This window comes from Morone saxatilis, unplaced genomic scaffold, assembly GCF_004916995.1.
Source record: "Morone saxatilis isolate NCDOM2014 unplaced genomic scaffold, NCSU_SB_2.0 Contig7, whole genome shotgun sequence".
NCBI classification, from domain to species: domain Eukaryota; kingdom Metazoa; phylum Chordata; class Actinopteri; family Moronidae; genus Morone; species Morone saxatilis.
This window is the reverse complement of record NW_023340246.1, coordinates 20,883,688-20,898,140: the sequence shown is the minus strand read 5'-3', so window position 1 is coordinate 20,898,140 and position 14,453 is coordinate 20,883,688. Positions and strand designations below refer to the sequence as shown.

The following is a 14,453-nucleotide window of genomic DNA, read 5'->3' as shown; positions in this document are numbered from 1 at the left end:
GCTTTAAAGGATACGCAGTGCATAACATGGATGGACAAACTGATTTAATAATAATTTTAAAATGTTTCAATATAACAAAAATGTCTCACTATTAATACAAATCCTGGCAATTTGTTATCAAAGCTGAATCTGGTTTTAAAAGCTCCTGTTGCTCAGCTGTGGACCTCCATTATGGCCACCAGGCGGTGTTAATTCACCTGAAAGACTCTAACGTCTCAGGAAAGTAACTCAAGAGATTCATCACTTATAGTTAGTATATAGTAAGTATATAGTGAGTAGGTATAATACTAGAAAAACAATAAAGTATGAAGAAAGAAGGAGACCTTATCTGCTCCAGCTCCGAGGACCATGATCCTGAAGATGAACAGCACGCTGAGCCAGACCTTCCCGATGACAGAGGAGTGGGACTGGACCTTTTCCAGCAGCTTGGACAGAAAACCCCAGTCTCCCATTGTCTCTGATCGGATGGAAACATTAATAATTCAGACATTTTAATTAATCTGTGAATGATCTAAAACCTGAAGTCAGATGGAGACACGGGAGAAATGTTTCACCTGAGACTTCTTTTGTTCTCGTTTAGTTATTTATAATATTGCTAATGGACAAACCCTGATATTAAATAGACAGCTACTATTCAATTAACCAGAAATACAGTATAGAGACAAAACAATGGAAAAAACTGTTATTATTTGCGGAATAGTTTCCAAATGTATCAATAGCAACCCTCATAAACAATATTAAATTGGTATTAAATCTTTAAAAAGCAGAAGCCAAATTAGAGAAAATGCATGAAAGAAATTCTCATTGCTATTGATTGGTGTCTAATTAATCTGTTATACTTTATTTTCCATATTATGCAAAGCAGAAAAGTATTTTTTAAAACATTCTGTTATACATAGGGTGCTGTGGTTTGTGATTATTGATTAACACTAAAGGTAAAACATTGTCAGCGACAGCAGAAAGTCTGTTTTGGGTCGGAGACACTATCACACTTCTAATCTAAAACCCTCTAATCTACAGAACAGTATAGATGTTCAGAAGGTAAAGAGGCAGTTAAAGTCACTTTCACAACAAAGATAATGGTGATAAGAGAGGAATTCATAGGGTGCAGATGTTTCTATGCTGCATCCATAAATATAAATTTTTATATAAGCAGAAAAGCACTTTATGTGTTTAAAATTAACTTTATTTCATGAAAATTAAATTTAAATATAGATTTAAGCATTGCCAAGAGTTATGAAGTCCAAGAAAATGTGGAAATATGTAGATAATATTGATCCCAATGGATTATGGACAATGCATCAGTCTGTCTGTCCATCACTGTCTGTAGAGCTTTTACTTATACTCATAATGATAAACATCCATCCTATAACATACCCTTATGATTGAGATTGTGTGTATCTTATTCCAAAAGTAATATAATAAAATAGAAGTTTGAATTCATGACTTAAATTATCATTATTTTAAAATGAATAAAATAAAATAAAATAATCATAGACCTTACCTTTGAGTTTTAAAAGGCCTCTGTGCAGACAAACACACCAGTCTGTACTGTGGAGCTGAGTGATAGAGAGCCGAGTGCACCGAATCAAACCTGCTACGGTACCTTGAACTTTAGATCAGATCAACTTGTGCAACATGGTGAGCTGTCACGTTGTCATGACATTTGGAAATCTCAAGAGGACAATTTTGGGGCTGAGCACTGACAAGATTGTTCAGGTTAATGATTGGCAGTTGTACTCCTACAGCAGTTTTATGCCATTGTTCGTTATTATCACTGTGGGACCTTTGTAGTGATGCTGTTTTATAGTTAAACACCAGTAAAACAAATCACTAAAACTTCTCCTCCTTTGGTATTTTGATCTTTATAGAAAGTATTTTTGTGAAAGAGTCGGGGGCTAAAGGACACAGTAACCTGAACAATGAATACTACGTGAGGATTGAACAGTCATGTTAATTTTTTTGTTGAGACTGTGTCAATAGAAAGTTGTTTTTCTTGACTTGCTCAAGCAAAGTCTGAACAAATGGAGCAAATCTAATATTATAAGCTTCACAATGATGCTTTTGTTGTAGGGATTTTGTATTGAATTGAAATATGTTGAGCAGGTCCTCGTGATTTTTATTGTGTAGCCCCTTTTATGGATGCATTTGATCCCCTGAATAAGTCATTTGGGTTGAGTCTTTATATTGTTCCTCTGATGTAATTGTCTTTATCTAAACTCACTGGAAACAGCGGTGGTGACTAATATCTGCTAACTCATCAACCACTCCCTATTCTAAAGATACAGCAAGGAACGATTAATGGATGAGTCACTCACTAATTGATAGCAATTAATCATTGTAGTGATTTGTAAGCAGAAATAGCTTTAGTTCTCTCACTCTTCTGTAATATTTTACTGGTAACTTTGTGATTTTGGACTGTATTTGAGGTCAATATGGGCTCTAGGAAGCTGTGATGGACAATTTCAACAATTACACATGTAATCAGTTGATGTAGCTGACTGGTGGACTAATTAATAATGAAAATAATCATTAAATGCAGCAGAGAGTAAAAAAGTAAGGTGTTGTGACTTTGAAGTGTAGACCTGCCTGTCATCTGAAAATCATGAATATAGTGACGAAACAGTGTTTTTATCCAAATTGAATCATTTATTAAAAACAAATACAGCTTACAAAAATATCTACTACACACAGTAGAAACAGACTCAATCATCATCATCATCATTCACTGAGTAAATTATTTATTAGTCCTAGATAATGAACATGGCAATAAGTTAAAGGACACATTCAATAACTGGGGACAGTTAGATTAACAAAAGAACATAAATACTTTATCAATATTGCACGTTTTCCATTGTTAGATTTCCAGTTAAAGAACACAAAATAAATGTAAAATTCTCAAAATGTGGCCCTAAAAACTTTTTATCAGCATGAATATCACTTCGCTACACAATGATAAAGCTTTCCTGATGTTCTGTCGTGATTTGCACACATACATAGTGAGAACTCTTCTCTTCAGTCTCTTTTAAGTATCTGAACGAGGAACCGCGGAGAAGAAAAACTTTTAATGACCACTCAGTAGTCGTTTCTCCTCTTTGGCCCCGTCCAGGCTTCCTCCGATGCTCTGGCTGCTCTCTAGCTCTATGTTCATCTTGTTCTGCTTGAGTGAGTCCTCCACAGTCGGCCACCTGGGAGCCGACAGGCTGGCGGGGTTCTCCGCCGACGTGACCTTGTGGGTGCGACCCCTGGACCCGCACCTGACCCGGGTACAGAGCAGGTAGAACACCTCGATGAAGTTGAGAAGCAGAGAGACGCAGGCCACCACCAGCATGAAGATGATGAAGATGGTCTTCTCTGTGGGTCGGGACATGTAGCACTCCACGGTGAAGGGACAGGGCTTCTTGGAGCAGGGGAACATGGGGACCATGATGAAGCCGTACAGGTAGTACTGGCCCACGATGAAGGCGGCCTCAATGAGGATCTTGACCACGAGCTGGGTCAGGTAGCTCCCGAGCAGGTTCCCCTTGATCTTCACCTTTCCCCTTTCGTCCGTGTATTTGGGCATTTTGACCAGCCTGGTCCCAGCGGGGCTCGAAAGCTGCTCCCTCAGCTTGTTCTCCTTCTGGATGATGTGCATGGCGTGGCCCAGGTAGACCAGTGTCGGCGTGGAGACGAAGATGATCTGGAGGACCCAGAAGCGAATGTGCGAGATGGGGAAGGTCCAATCGTAGCAGACGTTCTCACAACCAGGTTGCTGAGTGTTGCAGGTGAAACCCGACTGCTCGTCTCCCCAGACGCTCTCAGCACCCGCGCCCAAAACCATGATCCTGAACAGGAACAGGACGCTCATCCAGATCTTCCCGATCACTGTAGAGTGCGACTGGACCTTGTCCAGCAAGGTTGACAGAAATCCCCAGTCTCCCATCTTTTCTTGTTCAGTTACTGATCTGTGATAGAAAAGATAAAAAGAAATGAGTTCATAAGTTGGTTTGCAGCGATCGTTCACCACACCTTACTAACCCAAACCACGACTCAGTGGTCGATCAATAATGCTGCGGTTGGAAGAAAGACGCTCATTGTTCTTTTTAATTTAGATAAATCACCTTTTGTGTTATTGAACCTGGCTACTTGAGAGGTGAGAGGATCTCCTGAGCCAGTTGCTCAATATTTTCCTTCAATAATCATTCATCAGAATTTTAAACAGAAAAAAAACAAACAGACAAACTCAGTAGCTTTACAGTAATTAGACATAGTGGAAGTAATAGGCTGGAATAGAGTAAAACTATGAAAGAAGAGAAATGGGAACATTTAAAAACCACCTGTATAACAAGGTGATATTTATAAAATAAAAATATTAAACGTGTGTCTTAAAAGTAAAAAAACATGAAAAGCAATCTGATGCCATCATTCGTTACACATAAGAAAATAAGACAATGTCACTAACATTCAAAAGCAGAATAAAAAGACATCAATTTCTTGCAAAAGTGTATTTAAAAAGAAAGAAATGACTCTACATTCCCATTACCTACAGTGCTATATAAACTATATTGGTTAAATTTGCCAAATGATCCGTTCTGTGAGGCAGAGAAGAATAATCGTTGCATCTTACCTGCTGACCTGGTCAGAAAGGACTGTCTGCGGTTGGGACGGATCGCTAACTTGAAGTTAGACCTTGGAGTTAAGCAACACACATCTGGCACTGATGTCACGTTGTACCCGTCAGACCGAGGGGGGGGACAGGTGTGTAATAATTGACAGCTGTTCAGTATCGCAATCTTTCTTTGTCAAAGGGCCTTGAATGTTTGAAAGTAAACAGATAAATAATAATAAAACAAGGATAAATAAAACTACTGCTCATCTGTAAAATGTGTTTAATGATAAATAGATGTGTAGTTGTAGTTCTTCCATCTGGGGCTAATTTAAGTTTGGTGCATCACGCTGAAACACTTTATTGACTTTATTGTGAATTAATAATCACCCACTCTGACTTCCTATTTACCTTCTCATTAGTGTCAAAGTTTTTTATTTCTGACTCATTAGTCTTTTAAAAAGTAATATTATTACTTTACTCCCTGCCAACAGTACTAGTATATATTACATTACTTTAACAATTACTACCCAAAACAATAGTAACTGTAACAAAAATTTGTCTTATGATGAAAAGACTTATGATGATTAAAATCCACTTTTATAATTAAATTAATGTTAACTTTTATGATGAACAAACTGTTAAAAGGAATAAGATGTTTGCTAATGGCAGCTTGTTTAAAAAGTCATTCAGAAATATAAACTCTGCTGGTTCATGTATTCTCAGCGGCACATTAATGATTACAAAGTTTAAAAACTGCATCAGCACATAATTAACTAAATGCTCTGTAAGCATTATGTGATAGATTAATGAAAGGCTGCAGACGTTTGAAAATTTTGATTTACAGCGGAAACATGACCACACGGTTAGAAAAGGACATCAGGTAAAGATCCAGAGATTTATTGTATAAAAAAACTGTAACAGCATCTAAAATAATCATCAATCATCATCAGAATATGATCTCTACAATGTGTCTGTCAACTGCAAGAAAACATGGCTAGTTATTTTTGTATTATGTCACAAAAGTCACTGATATAAAGCAACATTTTACATGTGACTGAGTCGTGTTTACAGAAGCTGGTTACTCCCCTCCATCTTTATTTACTGCACACACACACACACACACACACACACACCACTTTCCTGACAAACCAAAGCACACAAATACAGGAACTGGGGGTTGAATCTGACACGTACAACCTATGACCGCCTCCACGTGTCAGATGTGGACTTCCCCCATGTTGTTGTCCTCAGGCGACACGTTCTTCGCAACCTCGACGACCCCGCCCGTGACCCCGTTCACCCCCAGCTTTCGCCCTTGGAGCTCCAGCTCCAGGTTGACACAGTTTTGGATCATCTCGCCGCGGCTCTTAAAAGCTTTCCTTCCCGACAGCGGAGGCGTCACCGGGGTCACGGTGTAGTCCTGCCTCCTCGCCATGCACTCCTTCACGCCTTTCACGCACAGGTAGAACAACTCGACCACGCTGAGGACGAGGGACACGACCGCCGCCACCAGCATGAACCAGATGATCACCGACTTCTCTGTAGGCCTGGACAGGAAGCAGTCCACCTTGTGGGGGCACGGGAAGCGGGTGCAGACGTAGCGAGTCTGGAGGGTGAAACCGTAGAGAAAGAACTGACCCAGGATGAACAAGACCTCCAGGATGATCTTGGCCACGAGATGAAGGACATAACTGCGAAGGAGACGCCCGCGGATGCTGATCTTGCCGGTGCTCTTGGTGTACTTGGGAACTTTGTAGGTCCTCCTAAGGAAGAGACTGGCCTGGTCATCCAACTCGGCCTGCTTCTTCATCCTCTCCTTCACCTTGGATTGGAGGAAAACAGATTAAAAAGATAAAAGTAATGGACCTTTTTCACAGCAGGTTTTGGTTGCTTAGTAACGACAGGTGCGACGATTGAGCAACCTCCCAAGAGTCTTGGTTAAAAGGATAAAACTGACATTTTCCATGCGTTTTTTTTAGATGCAACATCTGAGCGGCCCCTTAATTAGTATAATTTGCATCACCTGTGTTTACCCTACTATTTCATGTCTAAATGACGGCTGTGAAAAAGGTCTATTAGCTGTAAAAAGCAACCTCAGCAGTGTGAAGTTCAGGAATTTATGAGAATTTAGACTCCCAAACTGTACAGCGCTAACTCCTTTTTAGCCACATGAGCAAATGGATGATCAGCAGATAAGTTCAGGAGTAGTTTCAGAAGTATTTATGGTCTTTTTTCTGCCATGAAACGTAGAATCATTAATATAATTTGACTTTAAGCCAGCTTTCTTAGAAAAAGTATATCTTCTTCTTCTTCTAAGGCCACTGTTCTTGATAGCAAAATGTTATTAAAGTGACTTGTAGGTATTGAAAAGATAGATTTAGGAAGTATGAGTATTACTTTAAAGTTGTGTTAATCAATCTTTGGCCAGTAGGGGGGAAATTGACAGACACACAACCATCCTATCTCACCAGTTAACAAGTGCCATCACTGGCTCATTCTGTTTTATTGAGACACACACAAATACCAAACCCAGCACAATCTAGTAATAGGCTACTACAGGTGTGGCATGCCTGGCTTGCCTTGTCACGCTATCATTCTACACCCACTGCGGTGACACACCTTCTTCTCAATGTGGATCACATGAAGGACGTGACCAAGGTATAGCAGCTTCGGCGTCGCCACCGCAATAATCTGAAGGAACCAGAAGCGAACATGAGAGATGGGGAAGGCGAGGTCGTAGCAGACGTTCTCACAGCCGGGCTGCTGAGTGTTGCAGACAAAGTCGGACTGCTCATCGCCCCACACCTACAAAGAAATGATACACAATAACTTAACAGTGCACAATGTTTACTGCAGGTGTGTTGGTTAAAAGTACATTTCCCCTGCTACAGTACATAGTTCTACTCCTGAGCTCCATGTGCAGTGTGTTTGAATATGGTGTACGTATATATGTGAACAGACCCTCTCAGCGCCGGTGCGCAGGACCAGGATGCGGAAAACAAACAGCACGGTGAGCCAGACCTTGCCGATCACCGTGGAGTGGCTCTGCACTTTATCCAGCAGGCGGCCCAGCACATCCCATTCACCCATTTCAGTCTCCAGTTGTCCTGCTTTCTGTGTGTGGAGTATGAAAGTGATCCATTATGACCCACAGACAGGCTGATGCAATAAAAGGTTTACTTACAGTATTTGAGAATATTTTGCAAACAGAATTGTAGGTTTATTAATTTCAGTAAGAGCCCTTGATTGGACTTGTTGTCGTGATACAGAAATCATTGTAGGTGTAAAAGTCAGAACAGTCAGACTCTCACAAGGCCAAACTTTTATTTTATCATTTCTCAGAGTCTTGTGAGTTTTCTGATAGACGCCACAGCTGCTGATTCCAAGTCTCCAAAACATACTTATCTGCTGGAAACCAAAGACTTTAACCTTGGTTAATACCAACCATTGCACTGAGCCCAACCACTGATGTACAAATACACACTGACCTGCCTGCAGCTGATAAGGCTGCTAAGTTTATGGTATTGCATAAGCATTCGCTCCATTCATTGGTTTTTCTTTTACATCAGGGGTTCTCAACCTTTTTGGTAGTCAAGGGTCCCTAAATTGACACACATCAAGTGACGGATGTAGTCTAAGGGATCCCCACCTGATCAGATTATTCTATAACTGTCTGAGCTGTAGATCGGCAAATAAACAGTGCAAACTGTGAACACAATAGTCATTATAATCCGTCTCTCTTTGGACTAACTTCTGGTTAATTAAATAATAGTGTCATTTAACTATTGCCCATTTTAAGGGGTCCCCGCACCCCAGGTTGAGAACCACCTTTCTATATAATGACAAGTTTATTTAGAGATTATCTTTTATGGTTCTTTACTTTAGGATTTTTGTTTTTGTGAGTAAATTTTACAAGATCAAATGTTTGACTGTTAGCTTATACAATTTAATTTATTTATTTAATTATAAAAAAGTTAAATTTTATGGACGTCACATAGATTCAGTGACTTATTTTATTTCTTATTTTCATTTATGAATGTAATTTCTTGCTGCATTCAATTTCCACAACTACATAATTCCAGTTTCTGAGCATGTCTGTGCACAAATATTCATCTTTTTTAAACTATGTACGATAAATTTATTGCATCATGGATTATTGCATAATAAAAGTCAGAGAATACATAAGTTATTATTTTAAAATCAACTTACCGGTTGAACAAACCCACAGAGAGAAAAGGTGGATGAAGCAAGAGACGTCTCAGGAGGACGACGAAGACAGAGAGTGAGGTAGAAGTTGTCCTTTCATTGTTTCCTTCGGCATCTTATCTGCAAGGATGGCATCCTCCAAACCACAACAACAAAGCTCCAGTCCCAACACCGAATGTGAGAGGCTGGAAGAAGACTTTGCTTTGGTACTTTTATTTCTGCTCCACCAGCGGACAGTGGCTGCCAACAGAAGACAAACTGAAGGGAAAAGCTGAATAAATGGAGGAAACAAATGCAGATGTTTGGCTATCAAATGTTGTGAATCAAATGTTGTGGCCTTTACAGTCACCAGCGTGTTTGGCAGCGCGCTTCACCACCATTAAAACCCCAAATTACTAAAAAGAAGTTGCATTTAAGTACAAAGTTTCACCACAAGGTCCATTTAGTATCTTTTCTGGAGCTTTCTATCATATGACATACATGAAGTCTTTTTTCTCGTCCATCGTGGTTTTAAAGTTGACCTTGACCGTGGAACCCCCTTTAATCACAATGTCTATTTACTCGTATTTCTGGAGCTTTCGACTTTTGTGCTGTTTATTTAACATTTTGAGCAAGTGGACCAACAAGCAGTGAGTGTGTTCACTCAGGTTCACTTGTCCACCTCACAAAGACTCTTTAGTTTACTAATCTCTATACTTCATGTAGTGTTTTTCTACTACACTACTAACTATGCTCCATTAATTGTGAAATACCATTCTCGATTTCTTATAACATCCTGTTTCTATTAAACTTTTAGATTTCAGTGTAGTATTTTGTTTACTGTATCTCTATCACTATTTAGATTAACACGATTTCTATCTGCTCAATTCTTCCTCAGCAAAATCTTCTTTTTTTTTATGATGAACTAATAAAAACAATTTACAAGTAGCATAAAGGGAACTATATCTATATTTACACAACCCTGTGTTGTAAATTACAATAAAAATAACCTTGAAAATCATTTTAATACCATTACAGATATTCTGTATTTGTCTGATTTATTTTGTACAGCTACTTTTTGTATTTTACTACTGTTGTTAGTTTAGGACACATTATTTACATGCAAATGAGCTTTATACATATATATATAAAGGAGATATATAAATGTTTATTAAGTATATTTATATATCTCCTATTTATATATAAAAACTATATATATATATATATATATATGTTTAACTATATTTCCTTTCATTTCTTATTCATTTTAGCATATTCTGATAAAGAAGCTCCATGTAAACATTAACTAAATGCCCCAGAGGACACAGTCTGTGTGGATGATATTTACACCTACAGTATATTTACAGACTCTGGTTTTGTTGTTTGATCCTCACAGAGCAGCTCAGGTTTGCTTTGCACATCACGTGTGTTTATCTGGTTTACAAACAGTCTCTGAAAGGGTCGCAGGGTGAACTCCATGGACGTAAATGATTGACACCAACCTGACGTTTTAAGATATAAACAGGGCGTTTGTGGCCTTCAGCGTATAGATAAGTCATTTCATATAGTTATATACACTGGAAACTAAAGGCCTACCAGTCAGATAACAAACTAACCTTCACAGACACACACTTTTATCTAAAACCTGTATAATAGAATATAAAAGACAGGACAGTATAAGGATGGAGGAAGAGTTTTATTGGTCTAAGTTTGTGCTATGGTGAGACATTATCATATTTAAGTCAACACTTGTATATACTGTACTGTATGTGTAAGCAACAACTCAACACAATATACCTGAATGTCTGCACATTTTAAATATAAATACTCATTTTGGAGCAATATCTACATATACTCAAATATAGTTTCTCAGTAAAACATCACACTCTCACTCTTTCAGTGCATTTCAAATTCACTCCTGGAGATGCATGAACCTTGTACTCGGAGCAAAGACACCACATCCACCTAAAACTATCGTTCCACATTCACCACCGCACTTATTTGCTGTAAAACACTATAAAACCTCACTGGCAAGCCAAATAAGCTAAAGGCATATTCACATTGCAAGAATATATTCAGATTTATGCTTTCTTTGGTCACAATTTAGAGTTAAATGTGTCCTTTCCACCTTTAATTAACATATTTTTAGTTATAGTATTGCAAAAATACACTTCAAGCAGCTACACGGACCTTTCACTTTCTTGATTATGATGACCCCTGTGGACAAAAGCGGTAGTGTTTCTACAACCTCGGGACCATCTGAATCCGACCTGGTGGCAGAAATTACGAATAACTATAAAGAAACAGCCAATCTTCTCCCTGATGGTCTTTATGCAGGTCATACAGAGGCGTCAGTATTAAATTAAGATTGTTTCACACAAAGTTAAAAACTCCTTATAGTACTTGGAAGTAATTTAATGTTACATATCCGCAGCTTTTGCTCACTCAAATATAAATAGGTTTAGAAGAATGATCCTATCTGTCTGTTTAACTTAATGATGTTTTGCTCTTTGAGTGTGTGCCGTATATTGCAGGTGTGGTCCCACAGTGATGGTAGAAAGCAGGTACAACCAGAATGAACTGGAAAGTCAAATGTCAGCACACAATAAGCACAGAGAGCATTTATAACCCAAATCCTTTAGGACAGAATCGCTACAGGATACAGGTTAGGTTAGAATATCAGCATTTATTACCTATATTTATATTTATGTGTTTGTTTACTGGATTTCTTACTTTGCCTCATGATTTTATTTTTTTGATCTCACCTGTACGTCTATACTGTGTGCAACTTGTTTGAACAAACAGAAAAATAAATTCTACATTCTATTGTTTTTTCTATATTTTTATGAACCAGGCCTTTATGATCCACGTTGGCCACCATCTGAGTGGAAACATCTTATCAAGCATCAAGTCCAGGCACCAAACCAAATGATTATTATGCTCCAATAATCATTAACGACCTTACAATCTCAAAGCCAAACCCAGTTTCCAATGTCAAAAGACGTGTATACGTCAGGTTATACGTCACACTATAGTAATCCTTATATATATATTCATTCATTATTTCAGGCGAATTCCACTGCAACTTCCCTCGAAAGTGGTACCATATCATTCGAATAAAATCTCTGAACTACCAACCTCGACAGAGCCTGAGAGTTAAACAACTTTACACGGATGGCGGAAGAAACTAACAGTCTACACTGACTCCAGTAACGAGAAGATCCAGTAAGTGGGTCCAGTCTGTCAGCGAAGGGAGCAGAGAGGTTGAGCTCTTAGCTCGAACTGACGAGCACACGCGCTCCAAGAACCCAAATCCACTCTGGGATACATCTCATCAGTCCGTACTGCGAAGGAAAAGACAGCAGAGAGAAACACATCATCACACAGAACTGTTTCAGACTCAGCTGTAAAAAAATGTATCCGTGACTTATTGTGTGTCCCGACCTGCAGCGTGTGAGGCCAGTAGCCGGTGGTCCTGTTAGAGACGCCCAGGGTGGAGATGGCGTGGTGAGCGTAAACCTCGGGCTTCGGCGCGAACCAGCTCTGTCTTGATGAAAATGGTTGTCGGCCACTTGATGCTATCTGGTGACACAAACACAAATACTGTTTATAAAACACACTGATTTATACTCAGAGAATAAACTGATGTCACCTGTCAGCTATGAGGAATAATCACCTTTAATTACAGAACACATTTGACTTTAGAGGACTCATTTTCAGAAGCTCCATTTTTGTGTTTTTATACAACGTACAAAACACTGCAAGGTAATTAGGTACAGCTAGCTGAAACTAATGCAGCGTAATACAGCAGACCGGTATCATAACCTTCATGAATGGTTTTAATGTTTTAAAGTTTTTGTGTTTAATCTGTTTTAGAGATTAAACTTTCCGGTCATTATGGAGGTTTTACTCTGTGGTGCTGTGGAGACGGTAGCCTAAATAACAGAAAATCCCTTTACGACCTTAATGAAGGGTTTATTGCAGGTCTGCTTTATTACACTGCATTCAGTTCAGCTTGATGGACAAATATCTTAATATTGGGTTTGGTACAGGGTTAGAATCTCAATTTTTAATCATTATTTTGAGAAATATGAACATGTTTTTCTACAAAACCCTAATTTCCATTAAAAGAAGCAAACGTAAGTTTTCTTAGATGTCAAACGTCTGAATACAAGAAGTTCATATTGATAAAATAGTCAGAAATTGTGATTTAAATCAGGAATCTAATCACAGAAAAGGTAAAAGACATTATGAATCTGATCAAACATTTGAAGCTTTCGGTGCTTGACACCTTTCGGTTTCCACCAAACGTGTATTTAAGTTCAGTACCCAGTCCCACTTACGGTCATATCAAGGAAATCTACCTGGAAAGGAATCAGACTCTGGACAAAAATCCCTTTGCCGCTGTACTCGAGGTGAAGAGCTCTTGAGAAATGATCCAGGTAGCCCTGAAATATGAGGAGCAGAAAGAGAAAGAGAGAAAGAAAGAATGAGAGGGATGGAAGTACGTTAGCCTGCCCCTGACACATTACCCTCACAGTTTAGTTGGATTTTACTTCCTCTGCTTGGAGATTTGAGCATTAATCAACCTTTTTGGAACAGAGGCATTTTAGACAAATGTGTTTTTTAATACTACGCCAAATCAAAAAGGGAAAAAGATCTGCTCTCTAGAGGTTACAGATGTGTATCTCCAGGGGTTTGTCTCACAGTGGAGGCGGTGAGTGTCACTCTTCCAGGCAGGGGTCTGCAGCAAGCCCCCGAGGATATATTGACCACGGCTCCTCTGCAGCGCTCCACCATCCCCGGCAGCACCAACCGGGCCATCAGCGTAGCCACCGCCACGTTCTTATTCACCAAATCCAACAGGCCCTGCTCGGGCATCTCAACCAGGCTCCGAGGGGAAACCCAAGACTCGTCCACGCAGTTCACCAGGAAGCCGATGTCTTTACCCCGCATGGCTTCTTTGATGGGTTTGCTGGCCGCCTGGTCCAAAGAGAAGTCAGCCAGCACCACAACGGTTTCCACGCCGTAGCTTTGGGAGAGGGATGCGGCGGTGTCTCTGACAGACGTGTGGTCCTGGGTGACAAAGATGATGCTGATACCGTGCCGGGCCAGCTCCTCGGCGTAGGCTCGGGCCACAGGGTCTGATCCACCTGACGAGAGAGAGAGAGAGAGAGAGAGAGAGGACAATATTCACCAAACGCCAGGAAGAGGAGAGCTACTGCACTATCGGCTCAGAAACATTGCTGATTAGTCGATTCAACAAGTTTTGTCATTTATCAGGGACAAACGTCAAACATTTCCTGGCTCCGGCTCCTCAAATGTAAAGAAATGTTCTCAAATCTTCTTTTTTTTTTCATTTAAAGAGTTAAAAAACTGTAAAAATATGTTTCATTGCAACTAGTTTTGTGCAGCTGACTGTTGAATACCCAAAGATATTAAACTGAAGCAGGTTTAGTACTTGACTATCAGGAATAGCTGAGCTCTTATTTTCTTATTGATCCATTAACTGAGGAATTGCTTAAACTCTACAAATGATAGTTTGTAATTAAGTGAAGTGTGATGATCAAATCCCACTGACAGAAGTAAAGTTACCAAAATAAAACACACACACACTCTCTCTCTCTCTCTCTCTCTCACACACACACACACACACTCTCACACACACACACACACA

The 14,453-nt window shown here is 39.4% G+C and overlaps 4 protein-coding genes across 5 annotated transcripts in view; all 4 read right to left on the bottom strand.

The window, feature by feature from the left end:
- Positions 1 to 1,618, bottom strand: part of LOC118341081 (gap junction Cx32.2 protein-like) — a 3,358-nt gene extending 1,740 nt beyond the window's left edge. Inside the window, exons 1-2 of the mRNA XM_035679261.1 lie at positions 1,505 to 1,618; positions 324 to 457 (exon numbers count right to left, since the gene is read on the bottom strand). Coding sequence (XP_035535154.1) covers positions 324 to 452 — 129 coding nt within the window. The 5' untranslated portion in view covers positions 453 to 457; positions 1,505 to 1,618. The remainder of the gene's footprint in view (positions 1 to 323; positions 458 to 1,504) is intronic.
- Positions 1,619 to 2,634: 1,016 nt separating this feature from the next.
- On the bottom strand, positions 2,635 to 4,683 carry cx32.3 (connexin 32.3). Its single transcript, XM_035678259.1, has 2 exons — positions 4,610 to 4,683; positions 2,635 to 3,947 (listed from the first exon to the last, which is right to left on the bottom strand). Exon 2 carries the CDS (start codon positions 3,923 to 3,925, stop codon positions 3,065 to 3,067), a length of 861 nt encoding a protein of 286 aa, XP_035534152.1. The 5' UTR covers positions 3,926 to 3,947; positions 4,610 to 4,683; the 3' UTR covers positions 2,635 to 3,064.
- Positions 4,684 to 5,709: 1,026 nt separating this feature from the next.
- On the bottom strand, positions 5,710 to 7,685 carry cx34.5 (connexin 34.5). Its single transcript, XM_035678837.1, has 3 exons — positions 7,553 to 7,685; positions 7,211 to 7,396; positions 5,710 to 6,413 (listed from the first exon to the last, which is right to left on the bottom strand). Exons 1-3 carry the CDS (start codon positions 7,679 to 7,681, stop codon positions 5,808 to 5,810), a joined length of 921 nt encoding a protein of 306 aa, XP_035534730.1. The 5' UTR covers positions 7,682 to 7,685; the 3' UTR covers positions 5,710 to 5,807.
- Positions 7,686 to 10,457: 2,772 nt separating this feature from the next.
- hsdl1 (hydroxysteroid dehydrogenase like 1) overlaps positions 10,458 to 14,453 on the bottom strand; it is a 5,046-nt gene continuing 1,050 nt past the window's right edge. Inside the window, exons 2-5 of one of the 2 annotated variants that reach the window (XM_035678884.1) lie at positions 13,484 to 13,929; positions 13,120 to 13,224; positions 12,221 to 12,358; positions 10,458 to 12,120 (exon numbers count right to left, since the gene is read on the bottom strand). In XM_035678884.1, the coding sequence (XP_035534777.1) occupies positions 12,049 to 12,120; positions 12,221 to 12,358; positions 13,120 to 13,224; positions 13,484 to 13,929 (761 nt within the window). In that variant the 3' untranslated portion in view covers positions 10,458 to 12,048. The remainder of the gene's footprint in view (positions 12,121 to 12,220; positions 12,359 to 13,119; positions 13,225 to 13,483; positions 13,930 to 14,453) is intronic. The other variant, XM_035678885.1, reaches the window with a different exon arrangement.